The 19,253-nt window shown below is 44.6% G+C and overlaps 1 protein-coding gene across 2 annotated transcripts in view; it reads left to right on the top strand.

Annotated features, from left to right (window-relative positions):
• Nucleotides 1–19,253, top strand: part of LOC308101178 (uncharacterized protein) — a 66,356-nt gene that overhangs the window by 7,651 nt on the left and 39,452 nt on the right. For both annotated transcript variants that reach the window (XM_080450552.1, XM_080450551.1), the window contains exons 6-11: nt 3,917–3,958; nt 6,153–6,194; nt 6,782–6,823; nt 8,577–8,603; nt 9,072–9,122; nt 17,739–17,774. In XM_080450552.1, coding sequence (XP_080306678.1) covers nt 3,917–3,958; nt 6,153–6,194; nt 6,782–6,823; nt 8,577–8,603; nt 9,072–9,122; nt 17,739–17,774 — 240 coding nt within the window. The remainder of the gene's footprint in view (nt 1–3,916; nt 3,959–6,152; nt 6,195–6,781; nt 6,824–8,576; nt 8,604–9,071; nt 9,123–17,738; nt 17,775–19,253) is intronic.

Here is a 19,253-nt window from a genome sequence, read left to right as displayed (position 1 = left end):
CAGAGAATGGCACAGAGTTACTACATAACGTTCAAATCATAAGAGGTGAGTATCTAAGCATCATGAATAATTGTTTAACAGAGGTTCTTCCCAGGTTTGGGGCTCAGTCCAGGCATCAATTATTCAGGCATTGTATGATACCGTTTCAAAGAGGGGGGGGGGGGGGGGCAGCGAGGCTCCGGCTCACTCCTCTGGATTGTTTACACAGTTAGGTTATTTGTTAGGGGAGAAACCTTTCCCCAGGTCGGAGGCCCAGTCCTGTCATCACAATTGGGTCTTTTTTATACGTTCCAAACGGTTGCCTATAACATAAAAAGACACAAGTTTTAGCGGTCATTTCACTTAACAACACAGGGTTTTGGAAGGGAAATAGTGGAGTGTTTCGCTTACCGCCTGTCTGTTCACCATGGAGAGTCAGTGCTACTGAGAGAGAGAGCAGAGAGTGTTTGTAGCCAACGCCCGGTCGGTCACGCAGGTGCGCCTCGATGACGCGGCCTAGGCTGCAGCGCTGTCTCTTGGTCCTCTCTCTGCCTCTCATCCACTGTCTCCCCATGGTGCGGCGCTTACCTGACAGGCGGTCTCCTAGCGAGACTACACAATATATATATATATATATATATATATATATATATATATATAGGCTGTCAAACGATAAAAACATTTAATCAGATTAATCACAGCTTAAAAATGAATTAATCATGATTAATCACCATTCAAACTATGTCCAAAATATGCCATTTCTTTCTGTATATTGTTGTGGGAATGGAAGGTTAAGGCGGATTTATTAATTTAACATACTGTATCTATGTATGTATGTTTCAACTTCATAAAACCATCTTTGTTTTGATGAGTTGCAAAAGTCTATTTTTTATTTTATACTAAAGACGAGAGGCTGCGCAGCCTGCGCTACCGAGGGTGTGCGTGCAACGGCTGGAAAGTAACATAGCTTAAAGGAGAACTCCTTCTAGGCCGTTTCAGAAGGGGAGCAAGTGACGTGGACTAGCGGGGATGTATTGTATGTAGTGCCCGAGTCCTATACTTGAGGTACTACTGGTTGCCGAGGAAGTTCAGACGTGTGCTCAAATAACTGATGTCCAAAAGTGTCTGTTGAGTTCATAAACAAACAATATTTATTCTTTAGCCGATCTGTCACTTCAGCATTCAATAAATACATAAACAAATAAACAGTCAAAACGCACAGGATACATACCACCAGCTCTCTCAAACACAGTCAAAAACTGTTTGCCTCTACCACTGGCAACACCTGCGCCTGATTAGGGACAGGGTTAAATACCTAGGCAACCTTGGCCTTGACCAAGTCCTGCACTGACGTCATCAAATAAGAAACAACAATCATATATATAGCTCATATAGGACACCAGCCCCTAATATGCTACTGGCAGAAAACAGTGCAATTCTTAAAACATAACAAAGAGCCATGAAAACGAAACAAAATTGAAATACAAGCTATTTTCAGCTATTAGATAACTCCGACAATATATTATATTCAAAATTGCAAGACCAAATTCAAATTGAATCTGTACCTTGACAAAAGGCAGATTTTAGTTAAACGTCTTTCTTCAACCCACTTTTAATATTTGTTCTCCCTTCAGTTTCGTTTTTGTCAGTTTCACTGGCACTGTCGTTTACTAGAGAGGGGGAAGATAGTCAGAGACCTGTTTAAGCTCCTCAGGTGTCTTCTGCTTTTATCCTTTTCTTTCTTGAGCTCTGCCATCTTCCTTTCCTCCTCTTTCTTGAGCTCTGCCATCTTCCTTTCTTCCTCACCTTAAAGCTTTTAGCTGCTACCTTCTTGACAGTAGGCTTTTTGGCTTTCTTTGCTGCCACCTTCTTTGGCTTTTTAGCCACAGCGGTTTCTTTGTGCTTTTCTGCACTGAGTGGCTCTTTCACCACTCTGTTCAGTTTGGGAGAGCCAGATGCGCCAGTACCTTTGGTCTGAACCTTTTGCTACCAGGCTCTTGACGGCGGCGACCTTGTGCTTCTCTACATAGTAGCCACCGGCAGCCAAAGCTTTCTTGACCGCAGCCAGGTACACACCGCTCCGTTCCTTGGAGTCGGACACAGCCTTGACGACAAGCTCAGCGCCGCTAGGGCCGGTCTTCTTGGGTCGTGACTCGTGGAGCTGCTGCCTTCTTCTTGGCGGCCTTGGCCGGAGCTGGAGATGGTGCGACTTCAACCTGCATCTCCTGTTTCCTCCTCAGAGCCTCAGCTCTCTCCTCCAAAGCATGCACCTTTTTAAAGCGCAGCAGCACGAGCCATGAGTGTGCTTTATCCGCCTTTGCTATGATTTGTGCAGATGACCTTTTGCTTGCCTTTGAAGCAGTGGATCAACATCAGGGCAACTTTGAACATAGAGCTACCTCATTTCCTCAATAAAACCATCAAAACTTACTTTGTACCATATTAGTGATGAGCATTTTTGGCCTCATAATACACACCCATAAATTCACAAAATTTACCTTTTGCCTCATTTAAATATTGTTCATCGTTCATCAAGGCAACAATGTCTATGGGGTTAGACAGCTTATTCAATTTAGCTTTTCGCTCCCTCTCCAAACTGTCTATTTTGTCCAACAACGCTTTGGGTGTCATTTTGACCATGTGTTCTCCCACAGCCCCATCACCACCAGACTCAAGTTCAACCTCTTAATCAGTGCAAGTTTGCGCCTCCCCTTTCTCCAGAAAGAAAGAAAGAAAGAAAGAAAGTCTATGTTCCGTGTTCAACCCGCACCCACTTTTGAGCAGATTTTCTGTCTAAAATGAGTTAACTAGCAAAATTGGAGACAGACACAGCCCCAGCGCAAGTATGTCCTGCATTTTAGATCATGCACCATAAATAATATACATAAATGTTCTTCTCTCTCTCATGTACTATCAAGTGCCAGAACACCTGATTTCCAGGCTGGCCTGCTGCACTGGAAGACTTTCCCTTATGTTGGACTAGTCTCCTTATTCTAGATTATGTGGATTTACCCTGGTGCACAAAGACCTACAGTATGGGTGCCTGAGTTTGTCTTTGCATGGGGGTGCACAAGGAGAGTCACGCACGCGCACTTTTTTTATAAAAAATAAAATAACATTTTTATTCATTCTTATTTTTGCCATGATGTACGTCGGGTGTCTTTGCGCGATTTCACGTTGACCACGTTACCCACCAGCCAATTTCCAGTTGATTACATGCTATCTAAATGACATTTCAACGTCTCATAAATTCAAATTGAACTGAGCAGATAGGACCTTCCGTTCCAGAGATAATGGCCAAAACATCTTGAAAACGGCCACTTTCGGCGGTTTTCGATCGCCGATTTTCGATTGAGTTGTGGCCATTGTCGCCCGTTTTTCTTTAATAACACGAGCTAGGAAGGTCGTATGGCGACAAACTAGATACCTGTGGAAAGTTCAGCTGCATCCAACACACCCACTGCCATTTCCGTCGGCCTTACTGTTAGGCCGCTAGGGGCAGTTGAATCTTTTTTTTTTTTTTTAATTTCTTATCAGTCTGGAGAGGGCACTTTTTTTACCGAAAAGGGCAGGTGTTCAAGCCCCCTTTCATGTCTTATGTGTGCACGTGCCTCACGGTGCCTGGTGGCAGAGTACGATTAGCAAAATGTGACAAAACAAAAAAAATGATTATCTATCAATGCAATGCTTCGTGGGGTGAGTAGGCCTAACTGATAGGGGGAAAAGTCATTTTGGGGTTGAAATATTCCTTTAATATCATTATATTAAAGGAGTATTTCAACCCCAAAATGACTTTTCCCCCTATCAGTTAGGCCTATTCTGCATTTTATTCTGTGTATCCAGTCCTTTTCATTTTCTCTTAATGTGTGGCCTCACTCTGTTTATGTTTAAGATTATTTAACTGACTTTTAAAGTTTTAATTCATGTTATTTTACAGAATTGAAGAATCAGGTGTCGGAACTGGAGAAAGGGCACACAGGTGAATTCATCTCACATAAACTTAAATAAACATAAAACAAAAAGTTCATAAATGTCTCGGATTCCACTCCAACAGACTTTGGTCACTGTAACCAGTATACTGCCATGTACCGTCATGTACCCCCATGTATCACCTTTTACCCCCATTTACCTCCATGTACCCTCCATGTACCATCATGTACCCCCATGTATCACCTTTTACCCCCATTTACCGCTATATACCCTCCCCCCCATGTACCCCCATGTACCCCCTGTACCCTCCAGTATGCCTGTACCCCATGTACAATGGGGACCTGGGTTAGGAAACTCAAAACAAAAGTCAACAGCAGAATAAGCGAACACACATGTTTCATGGACACAACCCACACACTCAGCTGTGCTGCTCATTACACAAACGGGGCCATTACAAATGAGGCTCCATTTTACAGAGAAATATGATCACACCCAGTGTGAAGTGAGGTGTTATTTATAAACAACAGTGGTCATCACAGTGATGGAAGCTCAATTTAAAAAAAAAAAGTTATTTTTTAAGTGCGTGGTGCTATTTATAGGTTATTAATTTCATCATGCGTCTCGCTAGCCAATCAAAGCAAAGGGTCTGAATAGAGTCAGCCAATCACGGTACAGCGAAAGGGTGTGAATAGAGTCAGCCAATCACAGTACAGCGAAAGACAAATTTTCACGACGCAAAATTCCCAAACCCACAATTTACAATATAGACATTTAGCAGACGCTCATTTAGCAAACTCTTTCACTGCCAGACTTATTTCTGGCTGCATTTGCCCACTGCCAGCAAATTTCGTTTTTTTTATCCTTTCAACTGGTCACAGAAAATGTATATTAATTATGATCACTTGTCCGATCGTTTGTAAACACACACGGTATCCGTGTGCCTCTCCCAGAGAAAACACATTACAACCGCGATGGTCCCTTGCCTTCCAACAGCATGTGAATATACTATTTCTCGCCAAAAATGCACGCTTTTCTTACTTTTTCAACTGGCCACTGGCCACAGAAGATTTATATCCCTTATGATCGCTTGTCCGACTGTTCGTAATCACACACGGTACGTGTGTGCATCGGCCAGAGAAAAATATTCCATACGGAACATTCCCTTCTCCTGCAGCAGCATGTTGAAAATAGGATGTCTCACGAAATACGGGGGAAAAAAAGTCAACTCATGATAGAGCTATTTTAATTGTTACGGATAAGAGTGTTAGGAGTGTTAGTGTAGGGATAAACACATAACACAGATCCCTACTCTAACACTCCTAACACTCTTATCCGTAACATTAATGAAAAAGTTAAACAGGAAGTGGACGGAGGCGGAAATCTTCGGATGACGTTATTTCCAGATCCGGGTGAGTGGAAAGTGAAACTGATCACTCGGGTGACAGAGAACAGCGCAATCTTTTATAAAACGATTAAAAAACAATAAGTCGTCCTTGGCAGTGAGATGTTTTGCGGGATGTCTCGTCATAAATTGTCCTTGGCAGTAAAGGTCCTTACACACCGGGGCGATTTTTTCGGGCGAATAATACGCTTTTTTTAAAAACCTTATAAAGTCAATGCAAGCGTACATGGCGCGAAAAAGCGGAAAAGCGAAGCGAAAAAGCGTCTTTTAATTATTCGGAACGAGTCCGAATTTTGCGTATATTCGCACATTCACCGGTGTGTAAGGACCTTAAGAGTTAATCCAGAGTGATTTACAGTAAGCAAGCCAACAGTATGAAAGTTACTTCCAAGAAGCATTGTGTTACACCATAAATATTATCACCAAACTTTTTGTTTTATGTGTAGATGGTTCTGTTGAGAATAACATGATGTGTATCCAGTCCAGTGGCATCATGTCCTTTGACACTGAGGGGGCAGGTGCCCATGACCCCCTGATTTTTGAGATGCAACTTTATTTATTTACGTTTTTATTTATCTAATTTTACAGTAGGCTATATTATATATATTATTAGCAAAATGTGACAAAACAAAAAAAATATTCTCTATCAATTCAATGCTTGGTGGGGTGAGTAGGCCTAACTGATAGGTATTTTGGGGTTGAAATACTCCTTTAATACAATGATTCTGATTTTATTCTGTGTATTCAGTCTTTTTCATTTTCTCTAAATGTGTGGCCTCACTCTGTTTATGTTTTAAGATTATTTAACTGACTATTAAAGTTTTAATTCATGTGATTACAGCCTTGCAGAATGAGATGTCCAACCTGAAGACAAAGAACTCAGGTGAATTCATCTCACATTAACTTTAATAAACATTAAAAAAAAAAGTTCATAAATGTGTAGGATTCCACTCTAACAGACTTTGGTTACGGTAACCAGTGTACCGCCATGTACCGTCATGTACCCCCTGTACCCTCCAGTATGCCTGTACCCCATGTACAATGGGGACCTGGGTTAGGAAACTCAAAACAGAAGTCAACAGCAGAATAAGCGAACACACATGTTTCATGGACACAACCCACACACTCAGCTGTGCTGCTCATTCCACAAATGGGGGCCTTACAAATGAGGCTCCATTTAAAAGAGAAAAACTATTTACAATTTACAATATAGACATTTAGCAGACGCTCATTTAGCACTCTTTCACTGCCAGACTTATTTCTGGCTGCGTTTTGGGATGCAACTTTATTATTTATGAATTATGAATTCATTAATTTATTAATGTAATTTTACGGTAGGCTATATTTTATATGTAGTTATGAACATAACACCCCCCCCCCGATCCAGTCTTTATCATCTTCTTAATGTGTGGCCGTGCTCTGTTCGTTTGATTTAAATGATTATAAAAGTTTTAATTAATGTGTTTACAGACCTGCAGGATGGCACACCAGACCTGACGACAATTAACTCAGGTGAATCCATCTCACATAAACTAACTAATAGATGATTCTGCTGAGAATAACATCATGTGTATCCAATCTTTTTGTCTCTGCCAAAACGTGGCAGACAGGGGCGTGTAGAGGTATTTGGAGAGGCAGGGGCTGGAATTTCAAAAGGGCATCTAAAACCCCAAAAATCCAAAAAGGTATCATTACATGCTTAATGTCCTCAAAGTCACTCACCCAACAAGCTTTGAACTGAGCAGATTGAACCTTCTGTTCCAGAGATAATGGCCGAAACATCTTGAAAACGGAAACTTTTGCCGGTTTTCGATCGCCGATTTTTGTTTTTGAGTTTTGGCCATTGACGCCCGTTTTTCTTTAATAACACGGGCTAGGAAGGTCGTACACTAGTAGTTCACTTTGAGCTACATCCAACACAGCCATTTCCGTCAGCCTTACCATTAGGCCGCTAGGGGCAGTTGAATTTAAAAAAAAAATGTTTTAATATTTTTTTTATGTCTGGAGAGGGCAATTTTGTTTACCGACGGGTAAAAGGGCAGGTGCTCAAGCCCCCTTTCATGTCTATGTGTGCACGTGCCTGGTGCTACGTATGTCTTTATATCCCATACCAGATACCCTGCTCTAGTGAACTGCACCTGCTGCTACTTTTAATCTCACCTCATGGTGGCATGTTTATGTACACATCTGCATGACGATATTGTTTTAAACATCATGTACATGGCTGCTACTATATATGCTATTTGTATACAGTATATGTACAGTATATTGTTCGTATTTTTAGACCTGTTTCTATCCTGTTTCTATCTCTATCCTTTATTTCATCTTCTTTACACCTGTAATCCTGTGATGTGATAACATTATAAGATGGCACCATGGCAGAGCTACAGTCTCTTTACCGCAGTGGTGGAAAAAAGTACTCAAATTGTTTACCCAAGTAAAAGTATCAATACTGCAATGTAATACAGCTGTATGCTGTTTGTAGTTTGTCTGTCAAGACTGGGGCTGTCCCAGACTTGGTATTTATCTAGTCGACTCAGAGTTGGGAGTTTAATGTGACGTGTCGATGAATCGATGATTATTTTTTATATACCATTTTAATATGACCTTATTGGAGGCTACAATTGCAAGTGTTTCAGAAACTTTCATTGCTGATTTAGAGCACATTACATAGTGAAGTGCAACAGAGCCATTCTTCTGCCTACTTATACGTAATGTCCTAGTATGAGCGAATAGGCGAAGGGGATCAACGTCACGTGATGCCTTTGTTTAGCCTCAAAAAATGTCAGCCGTCCCGAAATCGGGCCAAACAAAGGTGCTTATTTGTCAAAAACCCGGATGTGTCTGAACATTTAAAAGCAATGAATCCGTTAACTACATGACGGCAGACTGCTTATTTTAATTGACAACAATCCTGTGTAGGACTACATACAGTTTGGAGCACAACGGTACTGTATCAAAGAGCTATGTTGCAGATTCAGTAGTCGCTGGTACAAGACAAAATAAATGACAGTAAAGAGAAAAGACCGAAATGTTGTGTACCTGATAATTGCACAGTCAACTTTTTATCAGAGCAGAGCTGCAGCTGTGTCTTTACCGCAGTGGTGTAAAAAGTACTCAAATAATTTACCTAAGTAAAAGTATCAATGCTGCAATGTAAAAATACTCTGTTACAAGTAAAAAGTCCGGAATTCAAAATGTACTTAAGTGAAAGTACAAAAGTATTGGTATCAAATGTTCATCCTCTCTTTTATTCCCTCACCAGTTGATGAAGAAAATGTCAACACAGCAAGTAAGTGGTGTGTGTGTGTGCGTGCGTGTGCGTGCATGTGTGGATGCTTGCGTGGTAAATTTAACTATATGATCACAATGCTCTGTGCTTTTGTGATAGAGAGTGTGGTCAATTAATTTGTGCAATTCTGTTTGCACACGTTTTTCAACAATGGAAAATCTAATATTATATTATATTATAAAACAAATGTTCAACTCTGATATAAATGCATGATCTGTGTACCTTCCGTTCATTCTATTTCCGATCTGAACAATAAACAAAATAGGAAATTGAAAATGTACATGTTTTTTTTCAATATTACGTTTCCAAAAACAAATGAAAACATGGATAATGACTCGTCTTCCCATTTCTAATATTGTGATGTGACTTAATTAATCTATCTCTATCCTCGATTTAATATTCTTTACACCTGTAATCCTGTGATGTGACAATAAAGTGACAATAAAGATTCTGCTTCTGGTGTTTCAGAGATTAAACCATCGGTGCCTAGTCCATCCACCCAGACTGCAGGGTCTTCAGGTGGGTCTTTTGTTTTATGAACAGATATTAAACTAGGAAAATTGTGAAAATAGCCATCTACAAGTTCACAACAATGTTGTGATGCAACACGCTGTGAGCTTGTAGATCGGTTATTTCCACTATTCATCGTACAAGGAAGTATAGGGCCTAAAGGAGCACTTCACCCCTTTTCAACCTATTTTCATAAATAATTGGTCCACCCATTATAAGATGGCACCAGTTCTGTTAATTCAGTCGGCTGTGGACATTTCAGAAACCTTTCTACAAATGACATCAATGGGCAGGTTTGGTAATTTCCAATCTGGGAATCTGAATCCGTTTTGAGAGATAAGGTCATTTCAAACAAGATTTCAAACTTTTTGCAAACTATTAATGCAATTGTAGTGGAAAGAGTTATAGAATGCCAAATGTGTGTATTATTTTGTATTTCATGAACCTTACTTTCAATCTTGGCCTGAAAGCATTGTCATCATTCCCAAGATAGCTCCACACCAATGTGCTAACTCTGACTTGACTGCAGCTGTCATCTTCTCTTATGTGAATGTCTTTTTGGGGTCTTAGCGACTCTCGTGCAGATGACCTTTTGCTTGCCTTTGACGCAGTGGATTGGCTATCCATGGTTTGAATGAACATTAGACACAACATTTCTGTCATGGGGTTCAACATTAACCTCACCAGCATTGTATTTGTCACAGTCATGAGCAGCAACGAAAAACTGAATATCAACCACCTCATTGTCAAAGTCAACATCTGGGCAACTTTGAACATACCACCTGTCCATTTCCTCAATAAAACCATCAAAACTCAGAATTTTTACATTGTACCATATTTGATGAGCATTTTTGTCTTCATCATACACACCCATTAATTCACAAAATGTACCTTTTGCCTCATTTAAATATTGTTCATAGTTCATCAAGGCAGCAATGTCTTTGGGGTTAGACAGCTACTCAATTTAGTTTTTCGCTCCCTCTCCCTCTTTTTGGGTGTCATTTTGACCATGCGTTTTCCCACATCCGCATCCCCACCACACTCAAGTTCAACCTCTTCATCAGCACAAGTTTGTGCCTCAAGAAAGAAAGAAAGAAAGAAAGAGAGAAAGAGAGAAAGAAAGAAAGAGTTCAACCCGCAATACAGTCTTGGGTTTTGGCACCCACACCCACTTTTGAGCAGATTTTCTGTCTAAAATGGGTTAATTAGCAAAAGTGGAGACAGACACAGCCCCAGCGCAAGTATGTCCTGCATTTTAGATCATGCACCATAAATAATATACATAAATAGGGCTCTTAAATGTTCTTCTCTCTCTCATGTACTATCAAGTGCCAGAACACCTGATTTCCAGGCTGGCCTGCTGCACTGGAATACTTTACCTTATGTTGGACTACCCTCCTTATTCTGGATTATGTGGATTTACCTATGAGAACTGTGGTTATTATATCGTATCTCATAATATGCTTACTTATGGGATATCATCGCGCCCTAGCGATGCACAGAGCACAGCACATGAACTCCCGGCTACAATAATCCTATTGGATAGGGACGTGTCACGCGACACCGGAAACCGATGGGGGTATAAATACCCTCGCGCCACTGGGTACGCCCTCTTCCTTCACTCTGCTACAGCGAAAGCGCACGAGCCTGAAGCAAGCACAACAGCAAAACGACGGAAAAACGACTTCGAATCTCAGCTACTCCCAAAGCGAGGGCACTTAGTGTTGCTCTACGGGTGATTCGTACAAGTTTTAGTTGGAAATGCTCCCGCGTTACGTTCGATTTCTTTCTTTCTTTCTTTCTTCTCTGTTTTCTGCCACGAGGCTCGAGTTAGCTAGCGCTGTTAGCTAGGCTAGGCCGGTCGCTAACAAGCTAAGCTAGGCTAGTGCTAACTAGCCTATTGTTCCTCGCCTCGTGCCAACGGAGGAGAAGATGGAGGCGCCACTGGAAGGCTGCAGTCTGCTAGTCGCCGCAGACGACCGTCATCGGCTCTTCATCTCGTGTCTGGGGCCCAACCACGCCTGGATCGCCCTGAACAGTCCAGGGGATGAGGACGCGTGCAGGCCCTGTGACGACTTCACCGTGCACCAGCTGGATCACCGCCTCAACAGGGCCAAAGGGCTAGCGGCCTCGGCTAGCAGCAGCGCTCACCTCGACGCTCCCCTCGCCATGGGGCCCACGGTGTCGTCGGTGAGCGCAGGCCCAGGGTCCATGGGCCCACCGCTGCATGCTGCTCCACGTTCCAGCGGTGCTACGAGGAAGGTCCGGCGCGAGGCTGCCCTTGGGGTGTTAACCTCGTCGCCGGTCCGAGCCACCCCTGTCGCGGCCAGAGGGCCAGTACACGACAGCGGCGCTCCTTTCTCTCCCCCCGTCTCCCTCCTCGCCTGGGGCGACACACCGACACCGGACGGCAGCGTCATCTCGGACGGCGAGGACCCAGAGGGAGAAGACGTCATGGACGAAGGGGGAGAGGAGGACGAGGAGGACGAGCTCACCTCCTACCAAGAAGGCTAGGAGGTAACGATGACCAGCCCGGGTCCTCCTACGCCTTCTCCGGCGACGGCGGAGGCTCCTAGCCAGGCAAAGGAGCCCGCCGAACCCGTATCGGCCATCCTGAAGAGGGCTATCTCCAGATGCGGCCTGGAGCAGCCCATGGAGGCCGTAAAAGTGTCCATCGGGGTCCCCATTCCGGGGTTCCAAGGTCTGTCACCCCTCGCTCCCCGACAGGTTGAATCCAAACTGCTGCCCGAGGCTGACGGCGTCCGAGGGGCCTTGCACTTCTCGTGGCAGCAGGGGAGAAAGGAACCAGAGAAGCTAGGCTTCGCGGTCAAGATCCTTTCCGGAGCGGACCTGGGGGTCGTCGGCCTTCCTCCCATGGACCCTACCCTGGCAAGCGCCATCGAGCAGGCGAAAAGCGGCTCTGTTAAGCTAGGCTTGGAGAACAGACCCGTCTTCGCTGACCGCGCCAAGAGGGAACACACCGCGGCGCGAACTGGCGCTCACTTGGCCCCGCGGGACAGAGCCGAGGGCGGCTCCCCGGGCGCACAAAGACTAAAAGAGACGCTAAAGACAATGAACGAGGTTCAGTTGCCATGTTGTCCTTTGGTCAAAGTGTGTGTAAAAAATTTGCAGCATGTGTGTGGAATAAAAGTATTGCCAATATCACAAACGCAATTTTCTTTAGTGTCAAAGATCGAGGCGGATCGCACCCCGAATCGAATGGGGTGCCCCGTCCTCAACAGTCTTTCATGAGCCCTCAGTGCTCGGTTTGTCACTTGGACGACATTCCAAACACTGCAGGGACAGATCCTGTGCATGCAATGAACATGATGAATCAAATGCAGGTAAAGAAACCAATTGCTATGAATCAAATGTCTCAAAAGTATCGCTTTCAAGGGGTAAAACAAGGGCTCTCTGTAAACGAAGAATTTCTAACAATGGAAAGCTTGCAAACCGAACCCTTGGGTGCTGCGCACTGTCAAGAAGGGCTACAGGTTGCAATTTTCCAAGAAACCTCCGCTAACAACCAAAGTTTTGTTCTCTCAAGCATCGGGCCGAGCGGCCATAACGCTGAGAGAGGAGGTTTCGTCCCTACTGAGCAAGGGTGCAATCACAGAATTATCCCCGAATCAGAGCCTGTTGGGCTTCTACTCGGAATATTTCCTGGTGAAAAAGAAGGGGGGGTTGTGTGACCTATTCTGAACCTCAAGATTTTGAACAGATTTCTGAAGGTCTTCAATTTTCGAATGCTGACAACGGCCACGTTGTTACGCTCGATACGACAGGGGGACTGGTGGACGAGCATAGATCTCAAGGATGCCTATTTTCACGTCCCAATCTACCCCCCACACCGCAAGTTCCTGCGCTTTGGCTTCGAAGGCAAAGTGTACGAATACACGGTGCTCCCGTTCGGCATGTCACTGAGCCCTCTGTTTTTTGTGAAATGCACGGACGCGGCTATAGCTCCGCTGCGACAGCAGGGTCTCCTTCTGGCAACGTACATAGACGACTGGCTGTTGGCAGCAGGATCGAGGGAGGAGGTGGCGCGGCACACGGAGTTGGCCATTACGCACCTGACATCCCTGGGATTCACGATCAACGCTCAGAAGAGCGTCTTGATCCCATCCCAACAAACCACCTTCGTGGGTATATCTCTGGATTCAACCACGATGGTGGCGCGTCTATCCCAAGACAGGATAGCCGGCTTCCTGGCATGTGTGCGCTCTTTACGCGTAGGGCGCAGAGTCACGTACAGAACATGCATGCAAGCGGCGGGTCTCATGGCCTCGGCCATACACCTGATCCAGCTGGGCAGATTCCACATGAGACCTTTCCAGAGATGGATGCGGGCTCTGAGGATCCCGCACACCATGGGCTCTCGGAAGGACGCCTGTGACCACGGTTGGAGTGCCACCACACATCGTGGTGACACTCCAACCGTGGTCACAGGCGTCCTTCCTGTCCGAAGGGGTCAGGATAGGCGCATAGTGACACGGAAGGTAATTACCACGGACGCCAGCCTCTCAGGTTGGGGGGCTGTCCACGAAGGCTACTCAGCCAGGGGGACGTGGAACTCCGCTCTGAAGGAGTGCCACATCAATTACCTGGAGCTGTTGGCGGTCTTCCTTGCTCTCAAGCGATTCGAGAGCCGCATCGTGGGGTGTCATGTCCTGGTCAGAACGGACAATACCACAACGATGTGCTATGTCAACAAACAAGGAGGCTTGGGTTCCCTTGTGTTGGACAAATTGGTACGCGAGCTGACGCTCTGGAGCGTGTCGCGCCTAGCTTCGCTACGCGCCTCCCATATGCCAGGCCTCCTGAACAGCGGGGCAGACCTGCTGTCCAGGGGCGAACTCCGGTACGGGGAATGGTCTCTCAACCCGCTGGTTGCGAACCAGATTTGGGCCCGGTTCGGCCGGGCTCAAGTCGACTTGTTTGCATCGAGAGAGAACGCGAAGTGCTCACGGTTCTTCTCGATGGGGTACAAGGACCTCTCCTTGGGGGTAGACGCTCTGGCACATGAATGGCCGAACGTACTACTGTATGCCTTCCCGCCTCTGGAACTGATTCCTCCGATGTTGGAGAAAGTCAGGCTCCAAGGCAGGACAGTGCTGCTGGTGGCTCCAGCATGGGGCGTGTGGAGGTCGGAGATAACTCCTCTCCTCTACGACGAGCCGTGGCCTCTCCCTCTGTTCAGAGACCTTCTGAGACAAGGCGGGACGAGGTGTTTCACGAGAACCCTCAGGAGCTAGACCTGTGGGTCTGGCCCGTGAGAGGGCGAACTTGAGTTCGCATGGGCTGCCCCCCATGTGGTGGCCACCATTCAGGGGGCCAGAGCAGGTTCCACGAGGTCTCAGTATGACATCAGGTGGAACATGTTTGAGTCCTGGTGCCTGGGACGGCACCAGGACTCAACCGGTGGTGGCTTTTCAGGCACCTGTGGGCAGCTTCTCCACCATCAAGGTGTACTTGGCGGCCATCTCCGCATGCCACAAGGGGTTCGATGGCAAGACGGTGGGCCTTCATCCGCTGGTGCAACGGTTTATGGCCGGTGTTAAGCGGGCAAAGCCAGTCAACAGGCCTTTGTTCCCTAAATGGCATCTGGCGGTGGTGCTGGACGCACTCTGCCTTCCCCCTTTTGAGCCTCTTGAGACAGTGGATCTGAGGATCGTCAGTCTCAAAACGGTTCTCCTGGTGGCCCTATGTACAGCTAAACGCGTTGGTGACATGCAGGCGCTCTCGGTGAGCCCGGGATGCATGTGGTTTTCAGACGACGGCAAAAGGGTTTTGTCGAAACCCGACTTGGCGTTTGTGTCTAAAACTGGCGTGATAGCTAGGGCCCCGGTGGAGTTGGGGGCCTTCATCCACCGCCGTGTGAACGGCGGAGGATAGGCGGTTGCATCGTCTCTGTCCAGTAAGGGCGCTGAAACTTTACTGTCGTGGGTCGTCTCAGCTATTCGTCTCTTATGGCCGGTCCGGTCAGAGAAAGGTGGTGGCTAGACCAACCTTGTCCAGATGGATCGTGGACGCGATTCGGTTAGCCTATGAGAGTAGTGGGGCTTTGGTCCCAGTGGGGCTCAGGGCCCACTCTACTCGGGGTGTAGCTGCATCTTGGGCCCTCTACAGGGAGGTGTCGATGCAGGAGATATGCTCTGCGGCGAACTGGTCGTCTCCTTCGACCTTTGCGGCCTTTTACAGCCTTGACGTGGCGGCATCTGAGATGGCGCACACGAGAGAGAGAGAGAGAGAGAGAGAGAGAGAGAGAGAGAGAGAGAGAGAGAGAGCGCGCCATGGAAACGAAATAGATTGAAGAGAGAGAGAGAGAGAGAGAGAGCGAGAGCGCCATGGAAACGGAATAGATTGAAGAGAGAGAGACATGGAAACGGAATAGATTGAAGAGAGAGAGAGATGGCAAGAATGGATTGATTGGACATCTCAACCTATTGCCATTATCAGGAATCAAACTCTCAACCTTCGGACTGACAGGCTGCATCACTATCTATAGTGCTATAGCTTTGACCAGGCTGATGTTGTGTGTTGAAGATCATAAACTCTTGCCTTCTGTCAGAACGAAGCCCCTGTTTCACTAACACTAAGATCACTCTTTCACAAACCATTTACCAATAGAGAAATTGTATGTCTCCTCGGAACCGAAACCAGTGAAAGCAACCGATCTACAAGCTCAGAAACACGTTGCTATCTGAAAAGTTTTGAGATTGTAGATCGGCTATATTCAGAATGAAGTATGTCATACATTGAAAAAACATACTCTCAAATAAGCATTTCAGGTTATCTTTAACAATTGCACATGTATTAATTGACACAATCATGTTTTGTGCAATGCAACTTTAATGAAGTCCTCATCAAGTGAGGCTTGAACTGGTGACTTTCAGGTTGTGAGGCACACGTTTAAGCGAGAAGCCATTGGACCAACAGACAAGAACCTGTGAAAAAGGAGATCACACAGATGATACAGTTTCACGCAAATAGCTGAAAAATCCTGGGTTTAAGTGTTTTTCAAACTGCTCAAAATTGCAGACAATCTAAGGGCGGAGCTTACTGGTCAACGTGATAGATGTGTTCCTCATGAGTCAAGCTACATTTGTATGCAGGTTTAATGGCTGTCGGCCAAACGAGGCATGACTTTTGCCTGTTTAAAGTTTGCATTTTCAAAAAATTGTTATAGCGCCCCCATTTGACCAATTGGAGTAAGATTGGTTTCAGTAATATTTGGAATGACCCTGTACATTACTGCAATTTTTCAAAGAAATGTGAGTCTGCATGTATGTGTTAGGGGCAGATGAATAATTGTCATAAAACTGCAATATTCATTGGCTCATTAAAGCTTAATTTTTTCACTTAGAAAAAATCCGCTCCCAACGTTATGTCGGCATAGGTCCAAAGTTCATGTGTAAAAAGTTTCGTGCAGATTGCTCAAAAATCGCAGGAGGAGATAGATTTTAACAGCTTTTCATGTAATTCAAAATGGTGGGAGATCTAAAGGTCAGAGGTCAAAAGTCAGAGTGTGAAAGTTGTTCTTCATGAGGAGACGCATGTGTGTGTGTTTATGGCTGTAGGTCAAACAGGGCATGAGCTGTACCTGTTCAAAGTTGGCATTTTCAATTGAGTGCTATAGCGCCACCTTTTGACGAAAGATTGTGAGATTTATTTCTTATTTCTTTCAGTTTTTCATGACCATCTATCATATGGCAGAGTTTCGTAAAAAGCGTATGCACGGTTAAGCCAGAACTGCCAAAAGTTGCAGAATCTGAAGAATACAGGCAATATTAAAACAGGGCCAGGAGCCAAATGACTAGGATTCCACTCCAACAGACTTTGGTTACTGTAACCAGTGTACTGCCATGTACCGTCATGTACCCCATGTATCACCTTTTACCCCCATTTACCACCATGTACCCCCTGTACCCTCCAGTACGCCTTGTACCCCATGTACAATGGGGACCTGGGTTAGGAAACTCAAAACAAAAGTCAACAGCAGAATAAGCAAAACACACATGTTTCGTGGACACAACCCACACACTCAGCTGTGCTGCTCATTACACAAACGGGGCCATTACAAATGAGGCTCCATTTAAAAGAGAAACACTATTTACAGTTTACAATATAGACATTTAGCAGACGCTCTTAATCCAGAGTGACTTACAGTAAGCAAGCCAACAGTATGAAAGTTACTTCCAAGAAGCATTGTGTTACACCATACATATTATCTCCCAAACCTTTTGTTTTATTATTATTACTGCCCTGAAGAAAGAGAACTCAGGTGAATTCATCTCACATAAACTTTAATAGATGATTCTGCTAAGAATAACATCATGTGTATCCAGTCTTTTTGTCTATGCCAAAACGTGGCAGAGTACGATTAGCAAAATGTGACAAAACTAAAAAACATATTCTCTATCAATTCAATGCTTTGTGGGGTGAGTAGGCCTAACTGATTGGGGAAAAACTCATTTTGGGGTTGAAATACTCCTTTAATATAATGATTCTGCATTTTATTCTGTGTATCCAGTCTTTTTCATTTTCTCTTAATGTGTGGCCTCACTCTGTTTATGTTTAAGATTATTTAACTGACTATTAAAGTTTTAATTCATGTGATTACAGCCTTGCAGAAGAATGTGTCGTTCAAAGGGATCTCAGGTGAATTCATCTCACTTAAACTTTAATAAACATAAAACAAAAAGTTCATAAATGTGTAGGATTCCACTCTAACAGACCTTGGTTACTGTAACCAGTGTACCGCCATGTACCGTCATGTACCCCCATGTATCCCCATTTACCGCCATGTACCCTCATGTACCCCATGTATCCCCTGTACCCTCCAGTACGCCTTGTACCCCATGTACAATGGGGACCTGGGTTAGGAAACTCAAAACAAAAGTCAACAACAATAAGCAAACACATGTTTCATGGACACAACCCACACACTCAGCTGTGCTGCTCATTCCACAAACGGGGCCATTACAAATGAGGCTCCATTTAAAAGAGAAAAACTATTTACAATTTACTATATAGACATTTAGCAGACGCTCGTAACTCTTTCACTGCCAGACTTATTTCTGGCTGCATTTGCCCACTGCCAGCAATTTTCTTTTTTTTTATCCTTTCAACTGGTCACAGAAAATGTATATTCATTATGATCACTTGTCCGATCGTTTGTAAACACACACTGTATCCGGGTGCCTCATCCAGAGAACACACATTGCAACCGCGATGGCCCCTTGCCTTCTAACAGCATGTGAATATACCATTTCTTTCCAAAAATGCACGCTTTTCTTACCTTTTCAACTAGCCACAGAAAATGTATATCCCTTATGATCGCTTGTCCGACTGTTTATGAATTTAATTTTACAGTAGGCCATATGTTATAGTTATGAACATAACCCCCCCCCCCCCCGATCCAGTCTTTAGACCTGATGACATCTAACTCAGGTGAATCCATCTCACATAAACTTTAATAGATGATTTTGCTGAGAATAACATCATGTGTATCCAGTCTTTTTTTTATTTTTATTTTTTTTGACCCAAAGACCAAGGAGATATGATTTTTCGAAGATCTAGACTCCTATCCACTTCCTTGTTAACTTAAAACTTAAAAATTATGTATCTCGGCTCCTGAGTACTTTTTTTTTTTCAATGAAAAATCTCTGGCACTGGCTAAAAAAATATGAAAATACCTCTGGCAGTTAATGGGTTAATGTCCTCAAAGTCACTCACCCAACAAGCTTTGAACTGAGCAGATAGGACCTTCCGTTCCAGAGATAATGGCCAAAACATCTTGAAAACGTCCACTTTCGCCGGTTTTCGATCGCCCATTTTCGATTGAGTTTTGGCCATTGTCGCGCGTTTTTCTTTAATAACACGGGCTAGGAAGGTCGTACCGCGACACACTAGATACCTGAGGAAAGTTCACTTTGAGCTGCATCCAACAATCCACTGCCATTTCCGTCTGCCTTACCGTTAGGCCGCTAGGGGCAGTTGAATTAAAAATAATTAAATAATGTAATACATTTTTTCAGTCTGGAGAGTGCACTTTTGTTTGCCGACGGGTAAAAGGGCAGGTGCTCAAGCCCCCTTTCATGTCTATGTGTGCACATGCCTGGTGCTACGTATGTCTTT

The sequence above is a fragment of the Gymnoscopelus braueri genome, assembly GCF_963280865.1.
Source record: "Gymnoscopelus braueri genome assembly, chromosome: 15".
Classification (NCBI taxonomy): Eukaryota; Metazoa; Chordata; class Actinopteri; order Myctophiformes; family Myctophidae; genus Gymnoscopelus; species Gymnoscopelus braueri.
Note: the sequence above shows the minus strand (reverse complement) of the source record. Positions and strands in the feature narration are given on the sequence as shown.